Source organism: Homalodisca vitripennis, unplaced genomic scaffold (assembly GCF_021130785.1).
Source record: "Homalodisca vitripennis isolate AUS2020 unplaced genomic scaffold, UT_GWSS_2.1 ScUCBcl_2369;HRSCAF=7055, whole genome shotgun sequence".
Taxonomy (NCBI): domain Eukaryota; kingdom Metazoa; phylum Arthropoda; class Insecta; order Hemiptera; family Cicadellidae; genus Homalodisca; species Homalodisca vitripennis.
Genome location: NW_025778481.1, coordinates 1,995 through 16,436, shown reverse-complemented (window position 1 = coordinate 16,436; position 14,442 = coordinate 1,995). Strand labels below are relative to the sequence as shown.

The following is a 14,442-nucleotide window of genomic DNA, read 5'->3' as shown; positions in this document are numbered from 1 at the left end:
AATATGCGGGTAACTCCAATTGGCGTTTTATGCTTATTTATTACTAAAACCAAAGTAATAAACTGTAAATAATTGTATTTATAGTACTTACCGTTGGTTCAGTGATGAGTAATATGTTGTCAAGTTATAAAAATACACATAGAATACAGTTTGAGCTGTAGTAGTCCCTAAATTACTATATACACTATGTACACGAACTTATCTCAATTTAATTCTTGTGATAAGCTTTGAAACAGTCTCCGAGGCATAAAGCTGGCTTATCTTCACAAGCCTCACAAAAGTAGGTAGTATCCTTTCTTATCCCATTGCCATTACACACGATACAACGTCTTCGTAGAGGTCTGCTTTTTTCACCCATTTGGAATTTTGATGGGAGGTGTTGTGTTGCTTTTCTTTTGGGTTCTTCAGTTTTTAATGGAGTCAGGAGACTATCAATCACTTTTATCCTGAATTCCAACAGTGATAGTTTATTATCTACGTTGTGTTTGTTGTATAAAGAGAAAGCATTTACTATGCACATATCAAAATGTGTATGAATAACTTTTTATACCACCTAATGGTTTTTTTTCCACACGGATAGTAACTGAGTAGCTGATCTTGCCGGTCGATTCCGCTCATATACTCATTATACTTTACAATTGGTAGTGGTTTTTCTTTTGCCTCTCCTCTTTTATTTACATGTTCTGTCATTTCATTTTCATACTGGTTTGATATATATAAAACAGCCCTTTTGTCCTTCCACTTCCCTACCGTGATATTTTGCAACAGTTTTCTCCTTTTTTTAGTTTTTTGGTCACAACTTCTGAAGGATTGTTGATCTTATCGACACGCAGTGTCCCAGTAATGTAGGTTTTTTCAGCCAGAAGTTTCTTGGTCAGTGACACACTGTTATAAAAGTTGTCAACATATACAGCATGACCTTTACCTAGCCTTTCGGATAACAGATACATCTGTGTCACCTACTCCTGACAAAGCATCTAAAGCTCCGGCATAAATGCAAAATTTCAAACTGAGTCCATTCGGTTCTGTCAGAAGATACAACTTTATCCCATATTTGTGTTTCTTTTGTTTGATATATTGCCTAAATACGAGGCAACCTCTCCACAAAACCATGGATTCATCTAGGGACAGTTCTTTGCCTGGCGAGTAGATACAGTTCATCTTATTATTAAAATACTCAACAACTGGCCGTATCTTATGTAAGCGGTCTTCAGAATCTGAGTCACTTTTGACAAAATGTTAGCACCTCAAAATTACAAGAACCTATCTCGAGACATAAATTCAGAAAAACATGTTTTGAATAATTTATTTGTTTTCCAATAGTGTTGAATGGTTAGCATTTTTACTATTCCCATATGAAAGAAACCCCTAAAAAGTTTTTGAACTCAGCTAATGTTATATCTTTCTACTGACTTATTCAGGAATTCTTACTAGTGCCAGAAGACAAAAACACTTCCTCTGCATTTGCGTTGGTTTCATTGATAATGGCTTTGAGAAAGGGTTCGTCAACAAGAAGGTTAAAATAATCAATAGGGCTATTATTTTCTGGTGTAGGAACACGTAGTCCAGTTGGTTGATTAAATAAAAAAGTTTTCATTATTGGGTTATCATCCCAAACTAGTGGTATTTGAGAAAGATTTGTGTGTCTAATTTGACTGGTGCTTGGTTGGGGAGAATCGGGATTTGAGTGGCTACTCACGGGCCGCCACTTGCAGTATCTGCTTCAATTTCAGACTCAGAATCACTTTCATCACTTGGCCTGTAACTTACTCCACTACTGTATGCCTCTGATCCAGATTCAGAATCGTAATATCTATCAATTTCACTAACTGTCAAATTATTTGGATCTCGCGGTTCCTATTATTATTCATTTCTGAAAACTATTAGAAGTATTACATGGAAACGACACGCACAGGATAATGTCCCAGACAGTACTCAAGGTTAATCAAGGTTAGTTGTTCCGGCTAATCAACAATCCCAACTCTGAAACCGGTCGGGAAGTAACATCCCGCCCAAAACGCCAAATGGCGTTTGCCGCAGTGAACATGTTAACTTAACTATCTTAGATAAATATATTTATAAGACTATATTTTCTCATGACTGGCATCAATGAAAATGAATATGTATACTAGGTAATGTTTCGAGGTTGTTAAAAAAAATGGCCTCCGGTTGATAGATAACTCTTATTTGATAATTGTAGGGTTCTATTGAATTCTAATCATAATGTGTATACTAGGTAATGTTTGGAGGTTGTTAAAAAAAATGGCCTCCGGTTGATAGATAACTCTTATTTGATAATTGTAGGGTTCTATTGAATTCTAATCATAATGTGTATACTAGGTAATGTTTGGAGATTGTTAAAAAAAAATGGCCTCCGGTTAATAGATAACTCTTATTTGATAATTGTAGGGTTCTATAAAATTCTAATCAGAATGTGTATACTAGGTAATGTTTGGAGATTGTTAAAAAAAAATGGCCTCCGGTTGATAGATAACTCTTTATTTGATAATTGTAGGGTTCTATTGAATTCTAATCAGAATGTGTATACTAGGTAATGTTTGGAGATTGTTAAAAAAAATGGCCTCCGGTTGATAGATAACTCTTATTTGATAATTGTAGGGTTCTATTGAATTCTAATCATAATGTGTATACTAGGTAATGTTTGGAGATTGTTAAAAAAAATGGCCTCCGGTTGATAGATAACTCTTATTTGATAATTGTAGGGTTCTATTGAATTCTAATCATAATGTGTATACTAGGTAATGTTTGGAGATTGCTAACAAAATGGTCTTCTTTGGGTAGATAACTCTTATTTGATAATTGTAGGGTTCTATTGAATTCTAATCATAATGTGTATACTAGGTAATGTTTGGAGATTGCTAACAAAATGGTCTTCTTTGGGTAGATAACTCTTATTTGATAATTGTAGGGTTCTATTGAATTCTAATCATAATGTGTATACTAGGTAATGTTTGGAGATTGCTAACAAAATGGTCTTCTTTGGGTAGATAACTCTTATTTGATAATTGTAGGGTTCTATTGAATTCTAATCAGAATGTGTATACTAGGTAATGTTTGGAGATTGTTTAAAAAAAAATGGCCTCCGGTTGATAGATAACTCTTATTTGATAATTGTAGGGTTCTATTGAATTCTAATCATAATGTGTATACTAGGTAATGTTTGGAGGTTGTTAAAAAAAATTGCCTCCGGTTGATAGATAACTCTTATTTGATAATTGTAGGGTTCTATTGAATTCTAATCATAATGTGTATACTAGGTAATGTTTGGAGGTTGTTAAAAAAAATGGCCTCCGGTTGATAGATAACTCTTATTTGATAATTGTAGGGTTCTATTGAATTCTAATCATAATGTGTATACTAGGTAATGTAATGTTGGAGGTTGTTAAAAAAAAATGGCCTCCGGTTGATAGATAACTCTTATTTGATAATTGTAGGGTTCTATTGAATTCTAATCATAATGTGTATACTAGGTAATGTTTGGAGATTGTTAAAAAAAATGGCCTCCGGTTGATAGATAACTCTTATTTGATAATTGTAGGGTTCTATTGAATTCTAATCATAATGTGTATACTAGGTAATGTTTGGAGATTGTTAAAAAAAAATGGCCTCCGGTTGATAGATAACTCTTATTTGATAATTGTAGGGTTCTATTGAATTCTAATCAGAATGTGTATACTAGGTACTGTTTGGAGATTGTTAAAAAAATGGCCTCCGGTTGATAGATAACTCTTATTTGATAATTGTAGGGTTCTATTGAATTCTAATCATAATGTGTATACTAGGTAATGTTTGGAGGTTGTTAAAAAAAATGGCCTCCGGTTGATAGATAACTCTTATTTGATAATTGTAGGGTTCTATTGAATTCTAATCATAATGTGTATACTAGGTAATGTTTGGAGGTTGTTAAAAAAAAATGGCCTCCGGTTGATAGATAACTCTTATTTGATAATTGTAGGGTTCTATTGAATTCTAATCAGAATGTGTATACTAGGTAATGTTTGGAGGTTGTTAAAAAAAATGGCCTCCGGTTGATAGATAACTCTTATTTGATAATTGTAGGGTTCTATTGAATTCTAATCATAATGTGTATACTAGGTAATGTTTGGAGGTTGTTACAAAAAAAAATGGCCTCCGGTTGATAGATAACTCTTATTTGATAATTGTAGGGTTCTATTGAATTCTAATCATAATGTGTATACTAGGTAATGTTTGGAGATTGTTAAAAAAATGGCCTCCGGTTGATAGATAACTCTTATTTGATAATTGTAGGGTTCTATTGAATTCTAATCATAATGTGTATACTAGGTAATGTTTGGAGATTGTTAAAAAAAATGGCCTCCGGTTGATAGATAACTCTTATTTGATAATTGTAGGGTTCTATTGAATTCTAATCATAATGTGTATACTAGGTAATGTTTGGAGATTGCTAACAAAATGGTCTTCTTTGGGTAGATAACTCTTATTTGATAATTGTAGGGTTCTATTGAATTCTAATCATAATGTGTATACTAGGTAATGTTTGGAGGTTGTTAAAAAAAAATGGCCTCCGGTTGATAGATAACTCTTATTTGATAATTGTAGGGTTCTATTGAATTCTAATCAGAATGTGTATACTAGGTAATGTTTGGAGATTGTTAAAAAAATGGCCTCCGGTTGATAGATAACTCTTATTTGATAATTGTAGGGTTCTATTGAATTCTAATCATAATGTGTATACTAGGTAATGTTTTGGAGGTTGTTAAAAAAAATGGCCTCCGGTTGATAGATAACTCTTATTTGATAATTGTAGGGTTCTATTGAATTCTAATCATAATGTGTATACTAGGTAATGTTTGGAGGTTGTTAAAAAAAATGGCCTCCGGTTGATAGATAACTCTTATTTGATAATTGTAGGGTTCTATTGAATTCTAATCAGAATGTGTATACTAGGTACTGTTTGGAGATTGTTAAAAAAATGGCCTCCGGTTGATAGATAACTCTTATTTGATAATTGTAGGGTTCTATTGAATTCTAATCAGAATGTGTATACTAGGTAATGTTTGGATTGTTAAAAAAAATGGCCTCCGGTTGATAGATAACTCTTATTTGATAATTGTAGGGTTCTATTGAATTCTAATCATAATGTGTATACTAGGTAATGTTTGGAGGTTGTTAAAAAAAATGGCCTCCGGTTGATAGATAACTCTTATTTGATAATTGTAGGGTTCTATTGAATTCTAATCATAATGTGTATACTAGGTAATGTTTGGAGGTTGTTAAAAAAATGGCCTCCGTTTGATAGATAACTCTTATTTGATAATTGTAGGGTTCTATTGAATTCTAATCATAATGTGTATACTAGGTAATGTTTGGAGGTTGTTTAAAAAAAAATGGCCTCCGGTTGATAGATAACTCTTATTTGATAATTGTAGGGTTCTATTGAATTCTAATCATAATGTGTATACTAGGTAATGTTTGGAGGTTGTTAAAAAAAATGGCCTCCGGTTGATAGATAACTCTTATTTGATAATTGTAGGGTTCTATTGAATTCTAATCATAATGTGTATACTAGGTAATGTTTGGAGGTTGTTAAAAAAATGGCCTCCGGTTGATAGATAACTCTTATTTGATAATTGTAGGGTTCTATTGAATTCTAATCATAATGTGTATACTAGGTAATGTTTGGAGATTGTTAAAAAAATGGCCTCCGGTTGATAGATAACTCTTATTTGATAATTGTAGGGTTCTATTGAATTCTAATCATAATGTGTATACTAGGTAATGTTTGGAGATTGTTAAAAAAATGGCCTCCGTTGATAGATAACTCTTATTTGATAATTGTAGGGTTCTATTGAATTCTAATCATAATGTGTATACTAGGTAATGTTTGGAGGTTGTTAAAAAAAAATGGCCTCCGGTTGATAGATAACTCTTATTTGATAATTGTAGGGTTCTATTGAATTCTAATCATAATGTGTATACTAGGTAATGTTTGGAGGTTGTTAAAAAAAATGGCCTCCGGTTGATAGATAACTCTTATTTGATAATTGTAGGGTTCTATTGAATTCTAATCAGAATGTGTATACTAGGTAATGTTTGGAGATTGTTAAAAAAAAATGGCCTCCGGTTGATAGATAACTCTTATTTGATAATTGTAGGGTTCTATTGAATTCTAATCATAATGTGTATACTAGGTAATGTTTGGAGGTTGTTAAAAAAAATGGCCTCCGGTTGATAGATAACTCTTATTTGATAATTGTAGGGTTCTATTGAATTCTAATCATAATGTGTATACTAGGTAATGTTTGGAGATTGTTAAAAAAAATGGCCTCCGGTTGATAGATAACTCTTATTTGATAATTGTAGGGTTCTATTGAATTCTAATCATAATGTGTATACTAGGTAATGTTTGGAGATTGTTAAAAAAAATGGCCTCCGGTTGATAGATAACTCTTATTTGATAATTGTAGGGTTCTATTGAATTCTAATCATAATGTGTATACTAGGTACTGTTTGGAGATTGTTAAAAAAATGGCCTCCGGTTGATAGATAACTCTTATTTGATAATTGTAGGGTTCTATTGAATTCTAATCATAATGTGTATACTAGGTAATGTTTGGAGATTGTTAAAAAAAATGGCCTCCGGTTGATAGATAACTCTTATTTGATAATTGTAGGGTTCTATTGAATTCTAATCATAATGTGTATACTAGGTAATGTTTGGAGGTTGTTAAAAAAATGGCCTCCGGTTGATAGATAACTCTTATTTGATAATTGTAGGGTTCTATTGAATTCTAATCAGAATGTGTATACTAGGTACTGTTTGGAGATTGTTAAAAAAAATGGCCTCCGGTTGATAGATAACTCTTATTTGATAATTGTAGGGTTCTATTGAATTCTAATCATAATGTGTATACTAGGTAATGTTTGGAGGTTGTTAAAAAAAATGGCCTCCGGTTGATAGATAACTCTTATTTGATAATTGTAGGGTTCTATTGAATTCTAATCATAATGTGTATACTAGGTAATGTTTGGAGATTGTTAAAAAAAAATGGCCTCCGGTTGATAGATAACTCTTATTTGATAATTGTAGGGTTCTATTGAATTCTAATCATAATGTGTATACTAGGTACTGTTTGGAGATTGTTAAAAAAAATGGCCTCCGGTTGATAGATAACTCTTATTTGATAATTGTAGGGTTCTATTGAATTCTAATCATAATGTGTATACTAGGTAATGTTTGGAGGTTGTTAAAAAAAAATGGCCTCCGGTTGATAGATAACTCTTATTTGATAATTGTAGGGTTCTATTGAATTCTAATCATAATGTGTATACTAGGTAATGTTTGGAGGTTGTTAAAAAAAAATGGCCTCCGGTTGATAGATAACTCTTATTTGATAATTGTAGGGTTCTATTGAATTCTAATCAGAATGTGTATACTAGGTAATGTTTGGAGATTGTTAAAAAAAAATGGCCTCCGGTTGATAGATAACTCTTATTTGATAATTGTAGGGTTCTATTGAATTCTAATCATAATGTGTATACTAGGTAATGTTTGGAGGTTGTTAAAAAAAATGGCCTCCGGTTGATAGATAACTCTTATTTGATAATTGTAGGGTTCTATTGAATTCTAATCATAATGTGTATACTAGGTAATGTTTGGAGATTGTTAAAAAAAATGGCCTCCGGTTGATAGATAACTCTTATTTGATAATTGTAGGGTTCTATTGAATTCTAATCATAATGTGTATACTAGGTAATGTTTGGAGATTGTTAAAAAAAAATGGCCTCCGGTTGATAGATAACTCTTATTTGATAATTGTAGGGTTCTATTGAATTCTAATCATAATGTGTATACTAGGTAATGTTTGGAGGTTGTTAAAAAAAATGGCCTCCGGTTGATAGATAACTCTTATTTGATAATTGTAGGGTTCTATTGAATTCTAATCATAATGTGTATACTAGGTAATGTTTGGAGGTTGTTAAAAAAAAAATGGCCTCGGTTGATAGATAACTCTTATTTGATAATTGTAGGGTTCTATTGAATTCTAATCAGAATGTGTATACTAGGTACTGTTTGGAGATTGTTAAAAAAAAATGGCCTCCGGTTGATAGATAACTCTTATTTGATAATTGTAGGGTTCTATTGAATTCTAATCATAATGTGTATACTAGGTAATGTTTGGAGGTTGTTAAAAAAAATGGCCTCCGGTTGATAGATAACTCTTATTTGATAATTGTAGGGTTCTATTGAATTCTAATCAGAATGTGTATACTAGGTACTGTTTGGAGATTGTTAAAAAAATGGCCTCCGGTTGATAGATAACTCTTATTTGATAATTGTAGGGTTCTATTGAATTCTAATCATAATGTGTATACTAGGTAATGTTTGGAGATTGTTAAAAAAAATGGCCTCCGGTTGATAGATAACTCTTATTTGATAATTGTAGGGTTCTATTGAATTCTAATCAGAATGTGTATACTAGGTACTGTTTGGAGATTGTTAAAAAAAATGGCCTCCGGTTGATAGATAACTCTTATTTGATAATTGTAGGGTTCTATTGAATTCTAATCATAATGTGTATACTAGGTAATGTTTGGAGATTGTTAAAAAAAATGGCCTCCGGTTGATAGATAACTCTTATTTGATAATTGTAGGGTTCTATTGAATTCTAATCATAATGTGTATACTAGGTAATGTTTGGAGGTTGTTAAAAAAAATGGCCTCCGGTTGATAGATAACTCTTATTTGATAATTGTAGGGTTCTATTGAATTCTAATCATAATGTGTATACTAGGTAATGTTTGGAGATTGTTAAAAAAATGGCCTCCGGTTGATAGATAACTCTTATTTGATAATTGTAGGGTTCTATTGAATTCTAATCATAATGTGTATACTAGGTAATGTTTGGAGGTTGTTAAAAAAAATGGCCTCCGGTTGATAGATAACTCTTATTTGATAATTGTAGGGTTCTATTGAATTCTAATCATAATGTGTATACTAGGTAATGTTTGGAGGTTGTTAAAAAAAATGGCCTCCGGTTGATAGATAACTCTTATTTGATAATTGTAGGGTTCTATTGAATTCTAATCATAATGTGTATACTAGGTAATGTTTGGAGGTTGTTAAAAAAATGGCCTCCGGTTGATAGATAACTCTTATTTGATAATTGTAGGGTTCTATTGAATTCTAATCAGAATGTGTATACTAGGTAATGTTTGGAGATTGTTAAAAAAAATGGCCTCCGGTTGATAGATAACTCTTATTTGATAATTGTAGGGTTCTATTGAATTCTAATCATAATGTGTATACTAGGTAATGTTTGGAGATTGTTTAAAAAAAAAATGGCCTCCGGTTGATAGATAACTCTTATTTGATAATTGTAGGGTTCTATTGAATTCTAATCATAATGTGTATACTAGGTAATGTTTGGAGGTTGTTAAAAAAAAATGGCCTCCGGTTGATAGATAACTCTTATTTGATAATTGTAGGGTTCTATTGAATTCTAATCAGAATGTGTATACTAGGTACTGTTTGGAGATTGTTAAAAAAATGGCCTCCGGTTGATAGATAACTCTTATTTGATAATTGTAGGGTTCTATTGAATTCTAATCAGAATGTGTATACTAGGTAATGTTTGGAGATTGTTAAAAAAAAATGGCCTCCGGTTGATAGATAACTCTTATTTGATAATTGTAGGGTTCTATTGAATTCTAATCAGAATGTGTATACTAGGTAATGTTTGGAGATTGTTAAAAAAATGGCCTCCGGTTGATAGATAACTCTTATTTGATAATTGTAGGGTTCTATTGAATTCTAATCATAATGTGTATACTAGGTAATGTTTGGAGATTGTTAAAAAAATGGCCTCCGGTTGATAGATAACTCTTATTTGATAATTGTAGGGTTCTATTGAATTCTAATCATAATGTGTATACTAGGTACTGTTTGGAGATTGTTAAAAAAAATGGCCTCCGGTTGATAGATAACTCTTATTTGATAATTGTAGGGTTCTATTGAATTCTAATCATAATGTGTATACTAGGTAATGTTTGGAGGTTGTTAAAAAAAATGGCCTCCGGTTGATAGATAACTCTTATTTGATAATTGTAGGGTTCTATTGAATTCTAATCAGAATGTGTATACTAGGTACTGTTTGGAGATTGTTAAAAAAATGGCCTCCGGTTGATAGATAACTCTTATTTGATAATTGTAGGGTTCTATTGAATTCTAATCATAATGTGTATACTAGGTAATGTTTGGAGATTGTTAAAAAAAAATGGCCTCCGGTTGATAGATAACTCTTATTTGATAATTGTAGGGTTCTATTGAATTCTAATCATAATGTGTATACTAGGTAATGTTTGGAGGTTGTTAAAAAAAATGGCCTCCGGTTGATAGATAACTCTTATTTGATAATTGTAGGGTTCTATTGAATTCTAATCATAATGTGTATACTAGGTAATGTTTGGAGGTTGTTAAAAAAAATGGCCTCCGGTTGATAGATAACTCTTATTTGATAATTGTAGGGTTCTATTGAATTCTAATCATAATGTGTATACTAGGTAATGTTTGGAGGTTGTTAAAAAAAAATGGCCTCCGGTTGATAGATAACTCTTATTTGATAATTGTAGGGTTCTATTGAATTCTAATCATAATGTGTATACTAGGTAATGTTTGGAGGTTGTTAAAAAAAATGGCCTCCGGTTGATAGATAACTCTTATTTGATAATTGTAGGGTTCTATTGAATTCTAATCAGAATGTGTATACTAGGTACTGTTTGGAGATTGTTAAAAAAAATGGCCTCCGGTTGATAGATAACTCTTATTTGATAATTGTAGGGTTCTATTGAATTCTAATCAGAATGTGTATACTAGGTACTGTTTGGAGATTGTTAAAAAAAATGGCCTCCGGTTGATAGATAACTCTTATTTGATAATTGTAGGGTTCTATTGAATTCTAATCAGAATGTGTATACTAGGTACTGTTTGGAGATTGTTAAAAAAAATGGCCTCCGGTTGATAGATAACTCTTATTTGATAATTGTAGGGTTCTATTGAATTCTAATCATAATGTGTATACTAGGTAATGTTTGGAGGTTGTTAAAAAAAAATGGCCTCCGGTTGATAGATAACTCTTATTTGATAATTGTAGGGTTCTATTGAATTCTAATCAGAATGTGTATACTAGGTACTGTTTGGAGATTGTTAAAAAAAATGGCCTCCGGTTGATAGATAACTCTTATTTGATAATTGTGGGGTTCTATTGAATTCTAATCAGAATGTGTATACTAGGTAATGTTTGGAGATTGTTAAAAAAAAATGGCCTCCGGTTGATAGATAACTTTTATTTGATAATTGTAGGGTTCTATTGAATTCTAATCAGAATGTGTATACTAGGTACTGTTTGGAGATTGCTAACAAAATGAACCACCCAGTCAGTAATTTAGTTCCACCCAAAAAACCTCCAAAATGCAACCTTGTCATCAAGAGTGCACTTATTACGTTCTTCTACAGTTTATTCAAGGTAAGTGGATAAGTAGTTTATAGGCCTCTGCAGTGATGTATTGTTGATACTTCACATATTGATTATGTGTTCACTGGCAGTCGGGTCACCATTGTAATAATTTAAAAAAAAGAATTTAAAAAAACCTTTTTGCAATGAAGATAGTTTAATGTGTGTCTTCTTCTTATAATATTTGGTTTTGTTTCAGTTTCTTGTCTCTCTCTGTTATTCTAATTTTGTAATGAATATTAAACTTTTATTTATTGTTAATTTTAGCAGATTTTTTTTTTTAAACAAGCATATGTTCAAATATTCATAACATTTATTTTTTGTTACTTAAACATAGTCATTATACTTATATGAAAATTAAAACTTATATCTTTGAATATGAGTTAATTTATATCTCTCTAGCATGCTATTAGCTTAAAAATTAATGTTAATTACCTTAATGTTCTGTTCGAATTAAGATTTGTGAAGTATTGAAATTAATAAAAATAAACACGGTTTTTATTTTTTTTTTAAGAGATGTCTTTTTATAAATTTTCTAGTCGAATTAAAATAAAGTAACCACTGCATAATTTTAAAGAACCAAAATTTAAATCCAAATTAAAGTCAGCTGTAAAAACAACATTAGATATTACATTTGACACAGAATTACACTAAGACATTAGTGGTATGAAACCAACATAGCCAACAGGTTGTTGTTTGATTACACTGCCTCCCTATGTCTGAGAGAACCCTTAAAAAAGCTCTCTTACTGTAAAATTGAATTATTTATTGGAAGGTAACATTTGATAAACAATACCAAAAACACCTAGTAGTTGCACTTTGCCTTTGTAGAACAAAAGATAAATAACTTTAGTATTAAGCTGTAGAGAAATTACCTTGTCTTACACACTGTAATAACAATGTTAATTTCAAAAACTTTTACACTCTTTTACAACTTTGGAGAAAAAAAGATTAATAGTTTTAGTATTCGCTCGTTAGAGAAATTACCTTGACTTGTACCCCTTAAGAAGAATGTTGATTTCAAACACTTTTCCATTCTTAAGTTTGGTTTTAGAGTTCTAAGAGATGTGATTAATACGCGTAGAGTACATATTTTAGATTTTTTAATAACCAATAATTAGTTGTACCAAAAGTTGATTGGCCCAACAAGGATCACTTCTGGCTGGTTTATACCTTCCAGTCGAACCTACAACTGGGCATATCACTAACCGCAAATTTCTAAATTCTGGGGTGCAAGGGCGGTTCAATAGGTCTAGTCTACTGTGGGGGAGTTGGTGAGGTTCATTCCCTAACCTCAGAGGTTCTTGCTACCCACTTATACAACCAGCAATATGCTTGGTGACAGTTAATATACAAACAATTACTGAATCCTAATGTAATTTATTTGTTCTTTGTTAAAATATTATGTACATGAATAAAGAATAGCCTTGGTGGTAGCGGACGAGAGGCCCAAGATGTTCAGTATTCCAGGTTCCAGAAGTTAACTAGATAATAATGGTAACTCAACATCTGCGGGTGTTGTGTAGTTTTCAGAAGCCAACAGGCCTGCGTACCTGGTGCAGTGGACGTGCGGCCCAAGATGTTCAGTATTCCAATTCCAGAAGTTAACTAGATAATAATTGGTAACTCAACATCTGCGGGTGTTGTGTAGTTTACGAAGCCAACAGGCCTGCGGTACCTGGTGGCAGTGGACGTGCGGCCCAAGATGTTCTGTATTCTAGAGCCCTGTAGTTAACTAGATAATGGGTGACTCAACATTTGTGGTTGTTGTGTAGTTTCAGAAGCCAACAGGCCCTGCGGTACCTGGTGGCAGTGGACGTGCGGCCCAAGATGTTCTGTATTCTAGAGCCCTGTAGTTAACTAGATAATGGGTGACTCAACATTTGTGGTTGTTGTGTAGTTTTCAGAAGCCAACAGGCCTGCGGTACCTGGTGGCAGTGGACGTGCGGCCCAAGATGTTCTGTATTCTAGAGCCCTGTAGTTAACTAGATAATGAGTGACTCAACATTTGTGGTTGTTGTGTAGTTTCAGAAGCCAACAGGCCTGCGGTACCTGGTGGCAGTGGACGTGCGGCCCAAGATGTTCTGTATTCTAGAGCCCTGTAGTTAACTAGATAATGAGTGACTCGACATTTGTGGTTGTTGTGTGTAGTTTCAGAAGCCAACAGGCCTGCGGGTACCTGGTGGCAGTGGACGTGCGGCCCAAGATGTTCTGTATTCTAGAGCCCTGTAGTTAACTAGATAATGGGTGACTCAACATTTGTGGTTGTTGTGTAGTTTCAGAAGCCAACAGGCCTGCGGTACCTGGTGGCAGTGGACGGTGCGGCCCAAGATGTTCTGTATTCTAGAGCCCTGTAGTTAACTAGATAATGGGTGACTCAACATTTGTGGTTGTTGTGTAGTTTCAGAAGCCAACAGGCCTGCGGTACCTGGTGGCAGTGGACGTGCGGCCCAAGATGTTTCAGTATTCCAGATTCCAGAAGTTAACTAGATAATAATTGGTAACTCAACATCTGCGGGTGTTGTGTAGTTTACGAAGCCAACAGGCCTGCGGTACCTGGTGGCAGTGGACGTGCGGCCCAAGATGTTCTGTATTCTAGAGCCCTGTAGTTAACTAGATAATGGGTGACTCAACATTTGTGGTTGTTGTGTAGTTTTCAGAAGCCAACAGGCCTGCGGTACCTGGTGGCAGTGGACGTGCGGCCCAAGATGTTCTGTATTCTAGAGCCCTGTAGTTAACACTTTGAGTGCTGGCCCTAAATTGACATTGTAACTCTGTAGAATGCTGGGCGTTTTTTGGGGTGGTTTTTCCCAAAAATTTATTTAAAAAAAAGTATTTAAGTGTATATAGGAAAAATACTTACATGACCTTAATTCAGCTTAACTTTTCGTCTTTCTTTTAACGGTGAGATTGTATAGTGGTTTTG

The 14,442-nt window shown here is 33.0% G+C and overlaps 1 protein-coding gene across 4 annotated transcripts in view; it reads left to right on the top strand.

The window, feature by feature from the left end:
* LOC124371983 (60 kDa SS-A/Ro ribonucleoprotein-like) overlaps nucleotides 1-14,126 on the top strand; it is a 44,515-nt gene extending 30,389 nt beyond the window's left edge. The window contains exons 4-5 of one of the 4 annotated variants that reach the window (XM_046830351.1): nucleotides 11,402-11,528; nucleotides 13,918-14,126. In XM_046830351.1, the coding sequence (XP_046686307.1) occupies nucleotides 11,402-11,528; nucleotides 13,918-14,010 (220 nt within the window). In that variant the 3' untranslated portion in view covers nucleotides 14,011-14,126. The other 3 variants (XM_046830353.1, XM_046830352.1, XM_046830354.1) reach the window with 3 other exon arrangements.
* Nucleotides 14,127-14,442: the final 316 nt, after the last annotated feature.